The following is a 23,206-nucleotide window of genomic DNA, read 5'->3' as shown; positions in this document are numbered from 1 at the left end:
TGTTTGGAGTTAGCAGGTAACATGTGAACATTTTACTGACAGGAATCCTGACAAGAAAATTAGTTCTCAAAAGTAGTCATGGTTGTAGGCTAGTTTTATGACTTTGCACAAAGTGACTGTTCTTTTTGCCCTAATGAAGAAGTATAGTCATATTACAAGTTGAATTTACTTCTAAATTTGTTGCTGGATTAAGTCCAGGTGTAGGCTGAATATACAAGATAACAAAACATTAAGCAAGAGGTTGCCACCATACCACTTGAGAACTGAAGTTTAAAATATTTTAATACGTGTTTTCTTTACAAGTAAACTAAAACAGAATCTTAAAAACTATTTCACTGGTAAGTTTTGAGTGGAGCTTGCTGGTAATTTCTATAAGCTTACACTCCATTTAAATTACAAATGTTATTATCATTGATTTTTCGCCTGTATCATTTTTAAACATTTCCAAGATTATGTGATATACAGTGATATGGATTCTTTATCATATAGTACATTTTATTTTTTATGTTGGTCTCAATGTTTGGTCCTAGGGATGTCACAAAAGCTGACAGATGTGAGTCTGTCTAAACTGTTTTTAATTAATAGAAAAATACTACATGAGAAAATCAATTAATATATAATATCTACTAAAAATAGTACCCAGAACTCTCGAGAACTCTGAGAAACTGTGCAGCTCCTTCCTCTTGACTTATGTTGAAGGGAATGATATCTACACACGTAAATTAAGAAAAGGCCCTGCAATGACTTTGGTACTCATTTTCCATTCCTGAGTTATTCTAATTACATTATTCATAACTGTCTAATATTAAAAAGCCAGTAAACAGCTTGAGTTCTGAAATTTTATAGACCTAGATTTGTATCCTTGTTCTGCTGCTTAATACATAATAGTATGATTTTGGGCAAAGTAATCTTTTTGACCCTAAATTTTTATACCCTTTCATTGACAAATGGAATAATAGAACCTATTTCCAGAATGATCAAAAAGAATAAATGAGACAAGTTCAAATGATTATTGCCATAATACCTGGCACATAGCAATAATTCCATAAAGATAAAGTCAAGTCACTATAAAAGGAAATCAACCAGTTTGAATCAATTGAGATTACAAAGAAAGAATCCATTTTTACCTAATCACTCAAAAAAACAGAGATAATACTGGGACTTACAAAAATGAAAATATAAAAATATACAGGAAAGAGGTATTAAAAGAACAGACACCCACTTAAATCCTTTATATATAGATTGTCATTTAACTCTTGATCTAATCATTGCCTTGCTAAATATTTTGACAGCTTTGATAAATCATGTGCAGGGAAAGGGAAGGGAGAGTCCTATGTTACTCTTCATTTTCTTGTAAGTTTATATTCTTAAGTATAATGATTTAACTAGAACACTCTGGCCATGGACTTACTAACATTTAATTTAATTCAGTTTTGAGACACTGAGAGAACTATAAATTATAACCAAACTCAGACACCTTATAAATGAAGTTACCTTATTGACAAAAAAATGGATCCTTATTTGAGGTGATATAATTGTATGGATCTCGTTAGGTACAACAAGTGATGCGAATCATCAGTGATAGATGCTTATACTAAATTTTTTCCAAATAATTGTTTTCATGACATATAAAACTAGACAGCGATACATGTAATTTCCTAAAGTAATTTTTGATATATATTTTTAAATACTGCATTTTACCACATGACAACAGAGTCATGTGATACAAGTATATTTTTTAATGAAATGCATTCTTTGAATCATGATTAATTAGAAACAAACAATGCAAACTCCACAGTTATATAATACTAGGTTTGGAAAACTAAAAACTGGGTTTGGAAACTAAAACTGCCATTTAAAATACTATAAACAAGATAACCAAAACACATATTCATTTATTTACATTCTATTTTGAAACTGCTTTCTTTCATTGTATTTAAGTTTATATTTTCCTTTTCAAAGCAGCCACCATCACATGAGTTAAGTATCCTAAAAAGTCACACTAAAACTACAAAACAGAATTCTAATTATGTTTAAAATTAAGCTTCAATTATTAGTAGTATATATTGTGGCATGGGAATTTAATCAGATAATTCTATTATATTTCTAAAATAATAATTATTACTTAAATGAGTTACTTATGGGTTACTTTTTTATAAGGTATCTTAATTATCAGAGAATTAAACTTAAATATTATACTGTACTTTAGTTCATAAAACTAACAAATGTCAAAGATTTTCAACTCCTTTTATCTATATCAGTTAAATAACAATACACTTAGTAAAACAGAAAGTAAATAAATTGAAATATAGTTATATAGCAAGCCTCAGAAGTTACCCATTCAGAACTGCCTAGTATTATCAGTTTCTATTATTATTGTTTTTGTGGCTAGTTTCTGCCTCTAAAAAGCTAAATCACATCTAATAGGATCAAGATTTAGAAAAGACCTCAATTTTTATTCATCACAATAATATAATGTCAGAAAGTGTTCAAATTCATGACAGATAAAAACTCCATGTTTAAACAGCCATAGTTTGTCTGAGCTGGTGAGCAGATGTAAATGTAATCTGCAATACTATCAAACTCCAGGTCTGATAAGCTAATATTTATTTTTAAGTGCTCCAAAAATTATTTGTAAAAGCTCCATAAAAAGGATTCCATAAATGTATTGTGATTGTATTTTAGCAATTATTCTACACTACAATGGACGTACATGCTCAAACAAGACACCTCAGCAGTATTTTAAAGCAGAAACCACCTAGCCAATTTCTGTATGTTCTGTAGTTTTTCTAATCCACTCTCCCTGTGGTTGAGCAAAATCGAATTGCCTCTCACATTTGCAGACAGCTCTGTGAAGGTGATAATAGAGCTGCTCCCTGCTGTCATGAGGCAGGAAATAGGAAAATGGCATATGGGGCTAGAAAGAAAGAAAGAAAAAAAAAAAAAAAGAAAGAAAAAAAGAAAAAAAAGAAGGAAAAAAGAACTAAACATGAACAAAAGATTTCAACAAAGAACAACTATAACCCAATATGCTTTGCAAGTTAATCTCTTTTCAGAATCATTTAGCATATCTAATCATTCATCTGTGTCCTCACTCCAAAAATGCAAACGGTTGATACCAAGTGTTTGGGTCAAGTTTTCACTGTCTAAAATATTTGGAACCTACAACTGCAGAATATGTCCTGCACAATGTCTGCAAACAGAGCTCTTTAGATTTTTTAAATGTGCCAATCCCAAATTCACCATTTTAAAATAAAAGAAGGTACAGCAATGTTTATTAAAATATTAATAAAATGTATATAGAAGGCTTTCAGTATGATTAACATTCCTAAATCTATGAAATAAAAATTAAAGATAAACATTTATAATTAGACTAATTAAAGTGGAAACAAATCTCTAAATAGGTAAATTGCTAATAATAATACCAAGACACATTTATTAACTGGTACAGTTTTTTGTTTGGTTGGTATTTTTGTGTAATTAAGAATCATGCTTTAAACAAAATAGATTTTTATGTGATATATCTGTAAATAGAATGTGGCAGGAGATGCTAATAAAGATAGAATCCACTCTACCTTTCCTTTTACACTCTGAATGGGATCCACAACCACTGCCACAGCTCTTTCCGACAAGGCTTCAAAGCTCTGCTGAGTGTTGATATCCACACCAGAAAGCCAACAACCAAAGCCAGGGTGACTGTGATACCAACCAACAACCATCTCAGGCCTGAAACAAAGAGGGCATTCAGCCGTTCAGAACAGAATAAGTACTACATTTATGATAGAAAAGAAACAACACACTAACGGTATAAATTAAGAAGACATGAAAAACACACAGGTGTGAAAAAGCACCATTAGAAACACTGAAATCATACACCATATTATCCAGAAAACATGGAAATGAAAAAGTGTGACAAAGGAGTGCTATCATTAAGAGATGCGCATTAGCAGTGGTAGATAAGGCTTTCAGTTTTTCACCTTGTTACCACACTTTCGCAGAGCCAGTTTTTACCCTTTCAGCATTCAAGTAAATATCTACTCTTTAACTCCTTAGCTCTGGGAGTTGGATTTTCCAGGCAGAGTACATTTTTAACAATGGACACCAGGATCCACTGTTGTGAAAGGATTAAATATCAATTAAACCAGCAGTAGAACTAGGAACTCAGTCAAAAACCAATTTGCACTGTTCTGCTCAGCTGCTGAGCCTTTTGCTAACATTAATTTTGAAGTTTTTTCCACAGTAGAAGAATTTGAGCAAGAGAATGACAACTATTGAGAGATTTAATCTGGGGTAAAAAACTTGAACAATATTTGGATTGTACTTTCCCTGTCTTTAAAACTCAGTATGACTACAAATATAATTAAATATTCAGAATTTTATTTAGCTGCAACTCTCAAATTTTGGAACATACAAGCTCTTTCAATTATAAGTGACTAGAGAGTAACTCCATATGCTAAACGGTGGGAAGCTACAGTCCAAATTTACTATGTAACAGTTGAGAATTTTAACATGAGGCAGTTTCCTAACTGGCAAATTTCTATGATTCTAGAGAAAAGAGATACTAGATAGGTGGTGCAGAGCACTGACAGTGATACTTTTACATTAATTACGTGGCTTTTTTTCCCTAAGAATGATATTCACCAACATGTAAAATTCTGAGATACATTTCTGAAAATATTTCCCATAATTCCATTATATGATCATTTGAAATACTTACCTTCCTGTCTGCTTCAACATATCCAACATCTTGGCTTGGAACACTGGATCGACTGCCTCCACACTGACACCCTGATTTAGAAAGAAAGCAAAACGATTAGCTTCTATAACAATGAGAAAAAAATATATATTATAAGATAAATGAACAAAAAGCTACTGCCTAAAAACCTGTGTATATTATTTTGGGATACCAAAATAAGTTAATAGGTTTTGATACCCATATTTGATACCCACTCATGTCATTCAATTATAAACCACACATCAATAAAACTTTTTAAATTGCCAAGTACCAAGAAAACAAAAAAATTGCCAAGTACCATACTGCTGTTAGCTAATGAGTTAAGATAGTTTTTTTTTTTTTTTGAGTTAAGATAGTTTTTAGGCTCCTTTAAAAGAGTTTATGGCCATGACTAATGTGTGTGTGTATATATACACACACCAGAAATACCAAATAAGTGAACCAACTATTTTTTGGTTAGATCAGTCTAGGCAAGCATACTTCCTAACATCATCCTCTGATAACTGATAAGCACTAGGCCTCTTCCATCTCATCTGAAGTTCTACAAATATTGTGCTATTATAATAATCAACAGTTCAAGTCGGTTATTTTTTTTCTTCAGTAATATAAACACCTTGAGGAAGGAAAATAATTTAATAGTTTCCCAGAGTTGTTTTTATTTGTTTTTTGGTTGGCTGAGTTGGGAGGGGAGGATGTTCAGTGCTTTAGTTAGGACTACTTGGTAGATTAGGCAATTGGAGGGAAATATATACATTTGAATATTACCTCAAATATAACAGCATTCTCAAAATATTCCCCACAAGAGGCAATCTGCAACCAAGTCTTTTAAATGTTGCATTATTTTGCTAGTTCAACCAAAAGAAAATTTTAGGACATGGAAGAATTAAAGGCATTCATATTATCTCTCCAGTGATAGATCACTGCCATTATAGCTCCCTCAAGGTTTTCCTCTAACATCAGGAATTTAAGTCTAATCTACCTAAACAAACCAGTTAACATAAGCACTTCTTCCTACCAAAATAAACAGTATTTTGAATTCTAATTGAGAGTGCATCATCAAGAACAGGGGTATGCAATCTACTGCCTACAGCCTAAGAATGTTTTTTAACATTTTTAAAGGGTGGTTTAAAAAAAAAAAAAACAAAGCAAGAATATGAGACAGAGATATATGTCTTTACAGAAAAAGTCTGCTAACTCCTGGGCTAGAAGAAAAACTTTCCAACTCTACTACAGAGAATGAACATGGGGATCAAATATTCTATTTTATATTGTCAAACAAGCACTTGTAGTACAAGTAAATAAAGGATATTAAAACTTAAGAACCCTTTACTACAATGGATATCCACATAAGGACATTCATCAGACGAATATACATATTATATTTTCTTAGGCAAGTAGATGAGAAGGATATATGTGTTATTTTTTGGAAGGTAAGTAAATGGTTATTGTTTTTTGGCCATCAAAAAAAAATCTAAATACATACCTATCTACAAGTCCAATGCATTAAACAAAACAGCAAAACAAAACAAAAAACTCCCACAAAGAACAATGCATTCTAAATGCATTAAAGTAGAGGACTTTCAAAATGTGTATGCAGTATGGCTCGTCCATTAACAAATTACCATGCGAAAAAGGCAAAAAGAACTAAAGTTTGTCATGGTTTTTTGTTTTTTTTTTAAACTTAACATTTTGAATAGGAAAAGCTTAAGAGTCATTTATCACCATACACAGAACATTTTTAAAAGGGTGATATTTCAAAACAATAAAAACAAAACATGAGGACTAGATAATGTAGGTGAGTTGAAACTCTAATTAAGAGTGTCTCTGGGGGCTTCCCTGGTGGCGCAGTGGTTGAGAGTCCGCCTGCCGATGCAAGGGACGCCGGTTTGTGCCCTGGTCCAGGAAGATCCCACATGCCACGGAGCGGCTGGGCCTGTGAGCCATGGCCGCTGAGCCTGCGCGTCCAGAGCCTGTGCTCCGCAACGGGAGAGGCCACAACAGTGGGAGGCCCGCGTAAAACAAGAGTGTCTCTGAAATCTTTTGAACCAAGTGTTCAAACTAATCAAACTAGTATCCTACTATTTTAAGGTAACTAACTTATAAATCCAGTACACTATGCTAGTTAAAGCTGAAAGAACAAGTAAAGGGATTAAATGTTAGCATCATTCAATTTGTGGATCTACAGGGAATTCATAATGCATTTAAAAGATCAATGATTTGATTCAATACAGTCTAAAAATTTCTATCATTAATCTTATAATGAATTTTTCTATCAGAAAGAGAAAATTACAATATGATGAGAGTTATTTTACACAGGAAAAGAAAAGAGAAAAGAAACACGTTTAGTTGCATCAGGCAACCAAAAAAGTACTCACTGTTCCTGACTGTGGCATAGCAAACACGTCAATCACTCTGACGGTGTAATCATCAACAAATTCTCCAAGCATGAGACCCATAACTTCCATTGGAACCCCAGCACGACCATGTTTTAACATCTGTAAAGAGGAAGATATATAGACACAAAGCTTTGAGATCTTTGGACCCACCCCCCTCTTTTAAATTAATAACTTAATTGTGTTTCAGTGGAAATAAAACACTCTATTTTATACATGCACCTAAAACAACAGCTTATGTGTGAGAGGGTTAACGTGAAAAATATTCCGAAGTAAAAGAGAGAAAGTAGCTGAACTCTCTGAAGCCAGTAACTCCATTCAACACTTACTTTTAACAGTGCCAGGGAAGAGATATAGACTTGTTCTGCTGTGTCCACTGCAGGAGCATCTGTAGGTGGGCCCTAGAAACAAGCATACAAATCATTATAAATACAAAGAACTTATGAGTTTAAAATTTAAAAGTTACAAGTTATTTAAACATGATTGTTTTAAAAGAGTTTAGGGGAAACATGTTAAGTATTCAGCTACAACACAATCAAAACAAGCTTGTAAATATCAAACCTGTAGAAAACATCAAACTTAGTACTCAGGTAAGTGTCCAATGGACAGAATGCTTGAATCTTTCAGCGATGCTAATTTACCTCCACTACAAAATAACTATAATGCACCAATTAGCTATGTTTCTTACCCCAACGTGAATGTAAACTGATTAACTTGAAGGACCAACACGAACAGTAAATTCTCTGAGCCTGATTTTCAGCTAAAGACAGCATGTAGATTAGGGCTATGGGATCTCTGCAGAAACTTAGGTATGGGGTGGGGGGTGAGGGGCGGAGAAGACCTCTAATCCCTAGGTGAAAGAGCTGTGAACAACGTGCTCTTCACTTCACCTGATGAAGTTGTTCCCCTCCCCTATACAATATCAAATTTAACACAACTGCCCCAGATGTGAACAAACTGGTTGAGACTGGTATAGCTAACATGAAAATACTTCCAAATCCTGACAACTACCTTTAAAACAAATATTACTATTAATCTTATTACAGCCTAAGAAGATACTATGTTTCCCCCTAAGGATTCTATCTTCTTTATCAAAATCACCAAACCACTATTTAGTGTTAACATTCTGCCACACAAAGTAATTTAGATATAGTCCTTACCCTCAAGATGACTACAATCTTATAAATTTAATTCTGCCCCAATCAGTGCACATGGAAAGCTTCTTATTTTTTAATACTGAGCAGTCCTGGGAAACTAAAATGAGATGTGACTTTTTTTTTTTTTTTTCCCGGTACGCGGGCCTCTCACTGCTGTGGCCTCTCCCGTTGCGGAGCACAGGTTCCGGACGCGCAGGCTCAGCGGCCATGGCTCACGGGCCCAGCCGCTCTGCGGCATGCGGGATCCTCCCGGACCGGGGCACGAACCCGTGTCCCCTGCATTGGCAGGCGGACTCTCAACCACTGCGCCACCAGGGAAGCCCGAGAGATGTGACTTTTAATTGCCAGGTCCTGTTTTGCTTAAAGTTCCCTTTCCTCAACAATAACTCTATTACAATTACATAATGAACACGTTAGCTATCTAAATTGTAAGTCAATATTCTATCTTGCTTTCGTGGATTTGCTTATTACTAAAATTAAAAAATTGCTTTACTCATTACATTTCACACTTATAGGTCTGTGTGTACTTTGTGCTTCTTGTCTATTTATATGCCAAATTCTGTGATTTTTGTTTTGTTTAAAAGCTCATAATACTTACTAGAAGCACTGAGTATGAAAAGTTCTAGAATAAGTTTTCTCTAAATATAAGCATCACATACAAAAATTACCTCTATTTCCTTATATACAAAGTGGTGAGAAACATAAAATCCTTCAATCCTTCAAATTTTATGTTTAAAAATACATGTCAGATAACATATTTTAAAAAGAAATGAATTCTTCATTGTTATCACCTAATGCAGCTTTACTGCTTGCCTTTCAAATAGATATGAAAATTCTAAGGTAAGCTAAAGTGCTATCATGCCAAAACATTTGTTGAGGTCACCACATAAAACAAGATAATTTTGTTGATATTATAATTTTATTCATCTAATTAAGAAAGTTAAAAAAGTTTAAGAAAAAAAGAGAAGAAATAGTAAATTAGTTGTCACAAGATGTTTTTGGGGAAATAATACCCTAAGGTCAGGATAATGAACACTGTATTCATAAAAGTTATTTCCTAATTCAGAACAACTTAAAAAATGCCCATGACAAAAGTTAAAACTGATATCTAGGCTAGAGTTATTAATACAGCCTTTCTCAATGTGCCAGGAAATACTTATTAAGAAAAAAAAAAGAATAGGGAAATAAAACAACACATCATCACCAAAATGCACTACTGACAAAGTTCAAAAACTATTTCTGCCAAAATGCATTACTGACAAAGTTCAAAAACTATTTCTGCCATCAATGAAAGAAGAAACACTGTTTTGTTCAGCATTATATATATCCAGTACCTAGCAAAGTGCCTGGCACACAGAACTCACTAAGTATTGGTTGGAAAAAAAGAATGAACAAGTTAAGGTAGTGCAAGCCAATGGAACAGGAAGGGAAAATACCCACCAGTTACCCTGGGAGAGAGAACAAGCCATAGGCAAGCAAGTACAAAGATCGCTAGCTCCTCTCTCACTATGTTCTTCTGGTTCAGAAACATACTAACAGAAAACCATGTAGCTGGCTTCTCTATTGTTGCTTTTTGAGACAGGAGCCAGTGATATTTCCTGTTACCCTTCTCACTCTATTACTACTCTGTTTCTTGATCTAGTTAGAATAAATTTCCCAGAAAACAACTTTTAAAGAAGTAGAGAAGGGTTTGTAGCAGTGAACTGCAACCTAAAGAAAAAAAAAAAAAAGAGTAACCCATGTAAAACACTGTCTATGGAACATGTGTTAAGGATCTCTGGAGCAGATGCTATCATTTTTCTATCATCATGCTCACCTGTTCAGAATAGCACACAACCAGGCAATGAAGAAAACCCCATTAAATATCCTGGAAACTGAGCTAAAACAGTTATGTAAGAGCCAGTACAGCTGTAGATCAAAGATGACCTGAGTTGAGAAAACTGTGGAGCAATGTACAATTTACATACATTGCCTTTCAGCAAACACTCCTGAGGAATAGCATTCAGATAATTCAAAGAGAGGAAAGTCATTTAAAAATAGGAATCGTATACAAAATTCTGGAAAACTATTTGGCACCAGCAGAATACAAGACGATTTCTTATCTTTGAAATAGAACACTGGAGGATAGACCAAGATGAAAAGATGAAAAACAGTTAAGAATTAAAGTTACACTGGAGTAAACAAGGGTAAAAATAACACTATGACAAGTTTAATTCAGTGATACAGAACATACACTTTTGAAGATGTCTTAGAATGTAGAGTAAAAAAGTTATAGATGAAAACTATTAAAAATATAATACTAGAGGAGAAAGGAAGGAGATGTAAGCTAAGAAATACAGTTGATCCTATGAATAAAATAAGAAATGGAAAGCATCAATAAGACAAAGCTGAAGAAAACTTTCTTGAATGAAAAACAATTCAACTTTTGCATCACTAAATGTCAGGCAATAATCAATGAAGAAAAGTGTTATATACATTGTAAAGTCTTAGGTAAATCTTAACTACATGAATAAAGCAAAATTTCTAAAACCATACAAATAGAAAAACTACATAACCTGAAGAAAAAAATGCACCTCAGTTGACTTTGTATTTCTTTGCAACATTAAATGGCAGAAAACAATGAAACAAAGTTTCAGACTTTTAAGAGAGATACCTTGTGGAGTCAAAAACATTACACTCTATGAAAAAAAAAATGTCTGAAGGCCCACAAATATATTACTATATACACAAGGGCTCAGAAAATAAGATTCCATGTATCTTCCTTCAAAGAACTTTTTGAATAAATGATCCAGTTGAGACCCCACAAATCAAAAATAGAAAATTAAAAATGGAAAAGCCATTATACAAAACAATTTGTTAAGACCACTGAAAGCAGTTAAAAACAGAGAGAGCTAAATAACATAAATAACCAGAGTTCAAAACCACAGATCTCACCCAATAACTATATAGGGCGATGGAGAGAAATGAAGTATACAAAACTCTCTGTTTGACATATAGGAGGGGAAAAAAGAGATCTGTTTAAGTGTTGACTTAGACTATTACAGAAATATGGATTTGAGAGTCTTCTGAACAAATTTAAAGTAACCACAACAAACATTAAAACTGAATATACACCTTACCAAATCTCTGAAGAAGAAAAAGCTAACACAACACTGACAATAAAAAATATGAAATGAAAATGAAATGAAAAAATATAAATGAGGTATAAATGAGGTAAAGTCCCCTGTTAAAGGCCTTCTATAATGGGTTTAAAATGGAAATTCATGTATATGCTGCTTACAAATAAGAATTAAAACAAAACAAAAGGATTGGTGAGATTTGTCAGTGACATAGCTATTTCTTTTTGCAAAAGAAGCCACAATGGCCACTATATTTTACTTACCTTGCCTTTCTTCAGTGATGTGTTACATTAATAGATTTCCTAGTATTAAACCACCTTTCCAGGATAAATTGTTCAAGTTTAATTTACTATTTTTATACTAAAATTTAAAATATATTTATATATAATTTTTATTTATATTACTATATATATTATTATGAGTGAGACTGACCTGACATTTTCTTTTTTTCTGTTAAATTTGTCAGGTTTTGATATCATTATGCTAGATGTATAAAATGAATTGGAAAGTTTTACAACTTCCCATTTTCTATGTTGTAATAAAACGTATATATACTAAATTATCTATGTCTTCAGATTTAAATTTGGACAAGTTCACTAATGAAACATTTGGCTCTGACGCTGATTTTGGAGCTAATTTTTATAACATCTGCAGTGGTATTAATAAATTCAGGTTACCTGTCTTGAAACTAGATGGAATATTATATTGTTCCAGAAAGTTTCATTTCATTTAGATTCAAAGTTATTACCATAGAATTGAACATATTCTACTTTATCTTTTCTTTTTTAACTGTTCAATATGGAAAACATTTAAAACTAAATTTGTTTCTCCATGTCACATTATCACTACCCAGATAGATCAATGATTTACATTAAAAAAAATCAAATCATAACCAAAACCATGATAAAAATATTGGTGAAGGGAACACCTCCTAATTCATTCTATGAGGCCAGCCAGCATTACCCTGATACCAAAACCAAAGACACTACAAGAAAAGAAAACTACAGACAGACCAGTATCTCTTATGAACATCGATACAAAAATCCTTACAAAATACTAACAAACAGAACTCAGTAGCATATTCAAAGGACTATCTATACACATGACTGAGTGGGATTAAAACTTGCAATGCAAGGATGGTTGATGGTTCAACAAACAAAAACTGGCCAATGTAATACACCACATCAACAGAATGAAGGGGGAAAAAACCCCACATGATCATCTCAATTGATGCAGAAGAAGCATTTGACAAAATTCAACACTCTTTCATGAAAAAAACACTCAACAAACTAGGTATAGAAGAAAACTACCTCAACATAATAAAAGCCATAGATGAAACATCCACAGTGAACATAATGTCCCATGTTGGTGAAAGACTGAAAGCATTTCCTCTAAGATGGGGAACAAGGCAAGGATGCCTGCTTTCACCACATCTATCCAACATAGTACTGGAAGTTCTAGCCAGAGCAATTAGGCAAGAAAGAGAAATAAAAGGCACTCAAGTTAGAAAGGAAAATTATCTCTGTTTGCAGATGATATGATCTTATACAAAGAAAAGCCTAGGGCTTCCCTGGTGGCACAGTGGTTGAGAGTCCGCCTGCCGATGCAGGGGACACAGGTTCGTGCCCCAGTCCGGGAAGATCCCACATGCTGCGGAGCGGCTGGGCCCGTGAGCCATGGCCACTGAGCCTGCGCGTCTGGAGCCTGTGCTCCGCAATGGGAGAGGCCACAACAGTGAAAGACCCGTGTACCGCAAAAAAAAAAGAAAAGCCTAAAGAATCCACAAAAAGGACATTAGATCTAATAAGTGAATTCAGTAAAGTAGCAGGATACAAAGGCAACATTCAAAAAACCATGCATCTTTATTCCTGTCTTACCCCTAGGTTCTTCATGACATTTTTTTCCCTTAAATTCCATATATATGTGTTAGCATACGGTATTTGTCTTTTTCTTTCTGACTTACTTCACTCTGTATGACAGACTCTAGGTCTATCCATCTCATTACAAATAGCTCAATTTCATTTCTTTTTAAGGCTGAGTAATATTCCATTGTGTATATGTGCCACATGGGGAGGGGGAAGGGTGATTTTTGACAGGGCGAGAGAGAGTCATGGACATATACACACTAACAAACGTAGTAAGGTAGATAGCTAGGGGGAAGCAGCTGCAAGGCACAGGGATATTGGCTCGGTGCTTTGTGACAGCCTGGAGGGGTGGGATGGGGAGGGTGGGAGGGAGGGAGGCGCAGGAGGGAAGACATGTGGGAGCATATGTGTGTGTATGGCTGATTCGCTTTGTTGTGGAGCAGAAACTAGCACACCATTGTAGAGCAATTATACCCCAATGAAGATGTTTAAAAAAAAAATAAAAAACCATGCAATTCTACATACAAATAATGAACAATCTGAAAAAGATATTACAAAAATAATTTCATTTACAATAGCATCAAAAAGAATAAAATACGTGGAATTAACCAAGAAGATGAAAGTCTTATACAATGAAAACCACAAAATAATGCTGCAAGAAATTAAAGAAGACATAAATAAATGGAAACACATCTCATGTTCATGGACTGGAAGACTTAATATTGTTCAAATGTCAAAACTACTCAAAGTGATCTATGGATTCAAAGCAATCTCTGTCAAAATTTCAATGACAACTTTTGCAAAAATAGAAAACCCATCCTAAAATTCATATGGAATCTCAAGGGACCCTGAACAGCCAAACAATCTTGAAAAAGAACAAAACTGGAGGACTCAGACTTCCTGATTTCAAAATTACTACAAAGCTACAGTAACCAAAACAATGTGGTATTGGCATAAAAACAGACATATAGACCAATGGAACTGAACAGAGAGCTCAGAAATAAACCCTTGCATATATGGGTCAAATGATTTTTTAATAAGAGTGTCAAGGGTGCCAAGACAATATTTGCAAATTATAAATCCAAAATACATAGCGAACTCCTAAAACAACCAAAAACCTGATTTAAAAATGGGCAAAGGATTTGAATAGACATTTCTCCAAAGAAGATATATAAATGGGCAGTAAGCACATGAAAAGATGCTCAACATCACTAATCATTAGAGATATGCAAATCAAAACTACAAGGAGATACCACCTTACACCTATTAGTATGGCTACTAATAAAAAACAAAACAAAACAGAAAACAAGTATTGGCAAGGATGTGAAGAAACGGAAAACCTCATGCACTGCCAGTGGGAATATAAAATGGTACAGCCACTGTGAAAAACAGTATGGTGATTTCTCAAAAAGTTAAAAATTGAACACTGTAAGATCTGACAATTCAACTTCTGGGTATATAACCCCCCGAAATGAAAGCAGGTTCTCAAAGAGATGTCTGTACACCAATGTTCACAGCAACGTTACTCACAAGCGCTAAAAAGTAGAAGCAACCCACCAATGGATGAATGGATAAGCAAAATGTGGTATACACATACACAATGGAATATTATTCAGTCTTAAAAAGGAAGGAAATTCTGCAATATGCTACAACATGGATGAACCTTGAGGACACTATGCTAAGTCAAATAGCCAATCAAAAAAGACAAATACTGGGTTTCCCTGGTGGCGCAGTGGTTGAGAATCCGCCTGCCGATGCAGGGGACGTGGGTTCGTGCCCCGGTCCAGGAGGATCCCGCATGCCATGGAGCAGCTGGGCCCATGGGCTGTGGCCGCTGGGCCTGCACATCCGGAGCCTGTGCTCCGCGGCGGGAGAGGCTACAGCAGTGAGAGGCCCGTGTACCACAAACAAAACAAAACAAAACAAACAAACAAAAATCATAAAGACAGAAAACATAATGATGGCTGCTAGGGGCTGCATGGAGGGGAGTATGGAAAGTTACTGTTTACTAATGGATAATATTTCAGTATAACTAACTAACTAAATAAATAAATTTGACCTGGGCAAGGAAATACATTCTTGTTACAAACCCAACTGAACAAAAAAAAATATATAAAACCGACAATATAATCTAAAATTTCTGAATACAGGCATACCTTGGAGATACTGTGAGTTCAATTCCAGACCGCTCCAATGTAGTGAATATTACAATAATGAAAGTCACATGAATTTTTTGGTTTCTCAGTGCATATAAAAGTTATGTTTACACTATACTGTTGCCTACTAACTGTGCAATAGCATTATGTTTAAAAAAACAATGTACATACCTTAATTTAAAAATACTTTAGTGCTAAAAAAAATGCTAACCATCATCTGAGCCTTCAGTGAGTCATAATCTTTTTGCTGGTGGAGGGTTTGAAATATTGAGAATTACCAAAACATGACACAGAGACACGAAGTGAGCAAATGCTGTTAGAAAAATGGCACCAACAGATTTGTTGTATGCAGGGTTGCCACAAACCTTCAATTTGTAAAACAAAATTATCTGCAAAACACAATAAAGTGAAGCTCAATAAAATGAGGTATACCTGTACTAAAAAGGTTAAAAGGAAAAAAAAAAAAAAACCCTGAAAAAATAGTTGCCCCATTTATGACAAAAAGTCAATACCCAAGTTAACGAAATACTAAAATCTTAATGGAAACATGGGCAAAGAATATAAAGCAACTAATTACATAAGAAATAATGAAATAAATATGAAGAATATTCAACCTCACTAGTTGACCTCCTTTAATTAAGAAATGCCAATTAACACATTAAGACATTGTTGTTGCTGTTGTTTTCCTATCAAACAAGCTTTACAATGCCCAATTTTGGAGCGGGTGTGATAAAAGAGACACTCTCAGCACTACTGGTGGAAACGTGAATTAGTACAAACTATCAGAAAAGCAACTGAGCAATGTATATCAAGAGCCTTACAACTGTACAAACTTTTAAACCCGCTTTTGCACTCTTAGAAATTATTTAAGTAAATAAACAGTGATGTTTGCTTGAACCAGAATATTCATGATAGTTCTTTTAATAATGCAGATAAACCTAAGAACAAATAACAACCAATAATTTAAAAATATTGTTGAAAGCTCCTTTCTCTGAGATCTCAGATGACTCTAGCCATCTTAATCAGCAATATTACCTTAAGTTAAAAGTACCCTAGCTTGGGCTTCCCTAGTGGCGCAGTGGTTGAGAGTCCGCCTGCCAACGCAGGGGACACGGGTTCGTGCCCTGGTCCGGGAGGATCCCACATGCCGCGGAGCGGCTGGGCCTGTGAGCCATGGCCGCTGAGCCTGTGTGTCCGGAGCCTGTGCTCCGCAATGGGAGAGGCCACAACAGTGAGAGGCCCGCGTACCGCAAAAAAAAAAAAAAAAAGTACCCTAGCCTGCTGCTATATTGAATATTTTTAACTTACAATATTGAAGGAAACTTCCCTTAATTTAAAAAGAAAGCTAATAAAAAGGAGTATGGCTGTGAAGTACATTCACATGGAGGCAGATTCCTCTCCCATCCTGAAGGCCATGATAACAAACAGAGGTAAATTAGGAACTAACCTATAAGACACCACACAAGTTTCAACATTTACCAGTGCAAAGTATTTTAGAGCACTGAACCATGAGGTCTTTTTATGGCTGGCTCCTGACTGTATGTAAAGGATTCTACTCCAGAGTTCTTCACTCTCAGAATCTGAGCTACCAAGTATGGAAAAGTGACTTAAAGTCATGATATATAGGAAATATTCCAAAGAACTTAATAAAGCTTGGAAAAGACAAGATACAAAACAACTGTCTTCAAATATATGAAAAGCTGTCAGACAAAGTTCAGACTAATAGCTCTCAAAGTGCAGTCCCTAAACCAGATGCACCAGCACCACCTGGGAATTTGTTATAAACACACATTCCTACTGAATCAGAAATTCTGGGGGCAGAGCCCAGAAATCTTGGTTTTTAGAAAGCCCTCCAGGTGATTCTGATGCTTGCTAAAATTTGAGAACCACTGATTTAGACTATATAATTTGTAGAACTATGGACTAATGGAATGAAGCTATGGGGAGATTGAATTTGGCTTCAATATAAGAAAAATCTTGTATTGGTCCAAGCTATCTAAAGAAGAGCTCCAGTTAATGAGTCCCCTGTAACTGGAGTTATGCAAACATAAGTGGTTCATATTGGGGAAAATGTTACAGAGGGGTTCAAATATCTGATGACTAATTAAATCAGATGATATTTTTTTAAGGGTTCCCTCCTCACTTAGTAATACTACCAATCATCATATTATTTCCTAAGGGAGACATCTCAAATTAAACATCTTCAAAAATCAAACTCACCATGTTTCTCTACAAACTAACCTTCCCAACTTATAATTATCTTGAGTCTCAAACTAGAAACCTAGGCAAAATTTTCATTTACTCTCCTTCAGTCCTTATAGTCAATATATCACCAAGTTTTATCAATTCTTTGTTATTCTGCAGTGTGACAGAGATTTTTTAAATACTCATTTTTGGGGAAAGAGTTTCAAGAAAATACCATCCACAGAGTTCACTCCTAGTTAAGTAAGTTTGGGATATAATGAATATCCACCCTACCCCCCAAATTTATGTTGTATGTTAGAATATTAGAGGCTCTAAGAAAAATCCTGGAGTGGAAAAAATCTGTTTGTCTTTGTTTAACCTGAAGTTTTCCAACTCATTCAAAGGTCCATGTGGTCTTCTCAGAGAAAATCTGGACTTTCTTTTTCAGGCTCTGAAAAAATTTATCGTTTTTCAAATGTGAGGCAGAGATCAAGCCCAGGCTCCAAATAATATTTAAGTATTTACCATGTGCCTAGTACTACAGCTGTATGGTTAAATGAAGGCTTCAAGAAGCTTATAATGTAAATGGAAAGGCAGACGAAACACACATTGGCACAGATCATCAGGACTGAAATGCAGTCTCTGACTTCTAGCCATGTGGCCTTTCCACTACAGCATACCATCCCTTTTTCATATGCCCAAATATACTTTTATTCTGGAAGCTTAGTTCCTTTCCATTGTTTACAATTTTAGAATCCTCTTCCACCTGGAGCCATTTCCTACTAAAGAAAATGGAAATAAGTCTTGGGATGCTCTTCCTACCTAAAAGCAGTTAGTATGCCCACTAAGAACGGGGAACACTTCTGGGCCTCCCTTTATTTTCTGAAGTCTAGATGGGCACAGGGGGCTTGGCTGACCAAAAGGCACTACTGAATTTACTTATAACATAGTATGTACACTACTGTGAAAACAAAAATATGCCTTTTTATTAAAATATACTGTAGGAAACAAGTTACACAACATTTGGGGCTTTTTTTTTTTTAATCACAGCATACAAATGATAGAAAAGTAGTAAGGCAAGCACAGTTCACAAACATATCACCTTATTCAAACAATTAAATCATGGTTGTACATATGTCAGCGCACCAAATTATTTATCACTTTAATGTATTTTAAAGAACTGAGTAAATATGCACAACAACAAAAGTAGGACACTAGTTCATTACAGAAGCAGAGATATCAAGTAAGAATTTTCAAGATACTTGAGGTGCAAGATGGCTATACCCTAGGCAAATAAAGATATCGAGGTATAGCTCTATATCAAATGTTAAATAACTTAAGAAAAAACACGTGTGAGTCAGGGTGATTCAAGGAGGAGAAATGTACAGAGTAGGAGCAGTCAGGGTAATGAAGTGGTAATGGGCACAGAAAGGGACTTCCAGGATTGGGAGGTGCCACCCAGGAAAAGAGATACAGGATGGTTTTTATTCCTCACCCACCGAAAGTTTCCACGTCCCTTTACCCCTGCCCTCATGTCTCATATTTATAATCCTATGACTTTAATGAGAAACAAAAGATTTCACAAGTAGAAAGTGATACAAACTTTAATGTTAGATTTAAATCAACTACTGTTAGTCTATGTTTACATTCAACTAAAATGGACATATGGTGATCACATACAATGACAAATTACATGTGTTCCATTCACAGGATGAAAAAAATTTGAATAAATGTACAGAATTTGAATTACTTTCAAATACCTTTCATTTATTGAGAATTTATTATGTTTAAGAAACTAAAGAAAAAAGAAACTAAGCTAAATGCTGGGTAAACTAAAGTAAAAAACTATACAGTGATATAAATCAAATGAAAACCTGGGCCCAAATACTTTTTGAATTTCAAAAATTGGCTTAGGCTGTTATTATTCTAAAAAATAAACAATGAAGAAAATGTTTCTGATGTTTAATCAACAGCATAGCTCTAAAATTACCAACTTACATGGTGTTTGAACTAGTCAAGTTAACTCTATTGACCTTATAACAACTATCTAACCACCATAATAAACAAGTACAGAAAGTCATTTTTTTTTAAAGATTGAACATGATGTAACTTAAACTCCAAGGTTCTTTAAAAACAACTATGAGAATAACTGAAGGTACTTTTATAACTGAAGTGGTATTACGTAAAAGAAAAAATAAAATAAAAAACTAAAGAAAATTGGTCTGTATTTCACAAAAAGCACACACACACATCACTGACAACAAATAAGTAAAATAAGAAATATATGAATGTTCTACAACTTTATAGTCTACTGTTAAAACTTAAATGAATGTAACAATTTGAAAATTAGAATATGATTTAGTTATATATTTCTGTAAAAAAACATGGAACTAAAATGCACATACCCCTCATACAAATAAGAAACTGAAATAATTACTTTTGCTATATAAATCCACAATGCTCAAATCCTACAGGCACAACTTTGAAATCACTTAAGTAAGTGCCTAACTCTTTAAAATAAGTTTGTTTAAAATGAGGTAGGGGGGAATCCATACCTTTAAACTGACTAAGAGTATAAGTTAGCTATCTAACAGAACTGCAGGGTAAAATAGGTGAGCCATAGGCACAAGCAGTGTGACTGACCTTTATACATACATGAAAATCTACCTAACCAGTGATATAATACCTATTAGGGACCCCACAAGGCCATCAAACTTACCTCTGTACAATGAGTTTTATCTGTCACATTTAGTAAAACAGAAATTATCATCCAGGCCCACAAATTTTAAATGTGGTAAAATTAAATGAGACATGAGTTGTTTTTTTGTGTTTTTGTGGGTTCCCCCCCCCATTTAGAAGGTTAAAATCTGATCCAGCATAAAAGGCTGTGACTTTTACTTGGGCAGCCCTTGTTGACTAAGTGTTAAAAAAAAAAGGCATTTGCCATTATAACAGGATAAAAACTAATGCCTCAAAGTGTTACCTACTCAGGCCTTTTAACAAATATGTTAACACTATTAGTTATATTACTCCACCTTTCTCTTAGTGTGAACTGGTATCAATTATTTAGCCAATTTTATAATGTTATTAAAGTACCTGCTGATTAAACATGAACCAAAGTGTCACTTAAAAAGAAATGTAAAATAAGTAGTATCACTGAACTGCAACACTCCAAAAAAACCCAAAAATATAAAGTTACCTTAGGAAATGACATAAAGCATTTCAAAATTTATTAAAAAGTTGTTCTAGGATTAAAATATTACCTGGACTTATTTATTTTTATAATGGCTGTTTTAAGGTATTTGGTCCTGCATTATAGAATTATTTTTAGAGGTCTGTTAAAATATTTTTCAACAAAGAGAAAGCAAGTTTTATTAACAAATGAAGGTGACTATATTTTTAAAAACAAAATAAAACCTAAACGTATATTGGAAAGCTGACAGAAAATAATTCTTAATTTATGGTATGCAACATAACCCTCGACAAATTCTGTCAAAAAATTTAAAATCTGATGAAACCACCACCTTCAGTTTCCTCAGTTAATAACCCCTGAAGGGGAAAAAAAACCTGAACAGAAAATAAGCAAATTCAAACATTCACAAATAACTATCACTGTATTGTTTATCTCTTACCCAGCAAGGTAAGAAACAACCTTTTAATACTTTAATTTTGTGAGTATTAAACAACTAGTGTGAAAAACAAGCTGCATGTAAACTATTTCTACTGTCTGAGCTTCAATGACTAGCTGAGGCAACCTGTTATAGGAGGTGTTAATTGGCAATAGGAGTACAAGTCAGAAGCATGTTCCCCATAGTCCTAACCCAGCAAGGCTAGGTCATTAAAGTGGAAATGAATTCTTTCATGTCGACTTAACCCTTTCAATGCATGCTTTCAGCTGTTTTCTCTCGGTTAATTTTAAAAACTTGTTACTTTTTAGAGTTAAAAAAAAAAAAAGTTCCAAAAAAAGGTCCTTTGGCTGACAGTTCCAATGACTACATTATTCCAGAAGAGAAGAATAGAGCAAGCTAATTGCATGGTAATACTGCAACTCTCCCCTCTGAAAAACATATAAACTAAATGTATTCTTATTTTAACACTGAAAAAAGAAATAGGATATAGTGTTTAAAAATAGCTCAGAACCATTCAGCCACATAGGTTTTGATTTACATTTCTGTTTAAGATCCAAGGACTATCTCATGATGATAACTTAACCACCTTAACCTTGGGATAGAGTAGTAATAATTTTTTTATTTCCACAATGTCCATACAAGAATCCCCATTATGAAAATGTTTTGGAACATATATGAGATAAACACCTTTCTAATTAAGTTTCATTATTCTGATAAGGTGCACAGTCACAGCATATCCTGATGACTGGTTGCCAAAAAGCCAAAATTCTTTTTATAGCATGATTTCAGAGGTTTCCAGATGGCACATTAATTCTTTAAAAAAAAAAAAAAAAAAGAGACAAAAAGAAGGAAAGAAGAATAATAATAGAAATGTTAAAATAATGATGTATTACTTTTGAAATACCTTATTTATAAATACTAATATTCCCATATAATAAGCATTATAGATATTTAAAACTCAACTATATAAATAACATTCTAAATATTACAATTTAAAAAACTAACATACGTATGCTACATCTTTCATCGCTAAGTAATCTTGGAAGTATTTCCTTTAATAAAAATATAATCAGAGGACTTCCCTGGTGCCGCAGTGGTTAAGAATCTGCCTGCTAATGCAGGGGACACGGGTTCGAGCCCTGGTCCAGGAAGATCCCACATGTCACGGAGCAACTAAGCCCGTGCGCCACAACTACTGAGTCTGCGCTCTAGAGCCACGAGCCACAACTTCTGAAGCCTGAGCACCTAGAGCCCGTGCTCCGCAATACGAGAAGCCACCGCAATAAGAAGCCCACGCACTGCAACGAAGAGTAGCCCCCTCTTGCCACAACTAGAGAAAGCCCATGCACGGCAACGAAGACCCAACGCAGCCAAAAAAAAAAAAAAAAAAAATCAGAGTAAGAACTAAACATTAGAAAATCTATAATGCTTAAAATTATGCCTTGTGATAAATCAATAAAAAAATTACCAGCATGACAACAGAGACATAATTTCATCCACTGTTGTAACATAGCTGAGCTCTCAAGTAACTATAACCAACAATACGCTTATTAAAAACTTGATCAGCAAGGGCTTAGATAATAATGGGAAATTTAATGGTTGAGGATATCAAAAAATGGAAATCATACATGCTATATTCCTACATCCTATTCTTTATTCTTTTCCTCCTTCTTTTCATTCGTCTCCTTCTTTCAAGCATTCCAATTATGACAAACTCAGTTCCTCCTCTCTGAAAACTGACTTTTTTCCCTAGGCTTACTCAGCTCCTCCAATACAGCAAACCTAAGTGGCCACCCTGGAGCCAATATTTTGAGAATATAAAAATTTCAGTGGGGAACAGGCAGTGGGGTAAGGCAAGGTAACAGTCGGGGAGAAGGGGAGATGACACCATTACTTGGTTAAAAAGACACCTGATCAAAATAACATAGGGGCTGGCGGCCTAGTGAACAATGCCCAGCTGTGATATTT

At 34.4% G+C, this 23,206-nt stretch overlaps 1 protein-coding gene across 1 annotated transcript in view; it reads right to left on the bottom strand.

Annotated features, from left to right (window-relative positions):
- Nucleotides 1-23,206, bottom strand: part of PSMD14 (proteasome 26S subunit, non-ATPase 14) — a 94,922-nt gene that overhangs the window by 33,258 nt on the left and 38,458 nt on the right. Inside the window, exons 4-7 of the mRNA XM_065880620.1 lie at nt 7,458-7,529; nt 7,111-7,230; nt 4,718-4,788; nt 3,576-3,726 (exon numbers count right to left, since the gene is read on the bottom strand). Coding sequence (XP_065736692.1) covers nt 3,576-3,726; nt 4,718-4,788; nt 7,111-7,230; nt 7,458-7,529 — 414 coding nt within the window. The remainder of the gene's footprint in view (nt 1-3,575; nt 3,727-4,717; nt 4,789-7,110; nt 7,231-7,457; nt 7,530-23,206) is intronic.

This window comes from Phocoena phocoena, chromosome 7 (assembly GCF_963924675.1).
Source record: "Phocoena phocoena chromosome 7, mPhoPho1.1, whole genome shotgun sequence".
NCBI classification, from domain to species: domain Eukaryota; kingdom Metazoa; phylum Chordata; class Mammalia; order Artiodactyla; family Phocoenidae; genus Phocoena; species Phocoena phocoena.
Note: the sequence above shows the minus strand (reverse complement) of the source record. Positions and strands in the feature narration are given on the sequence as shown.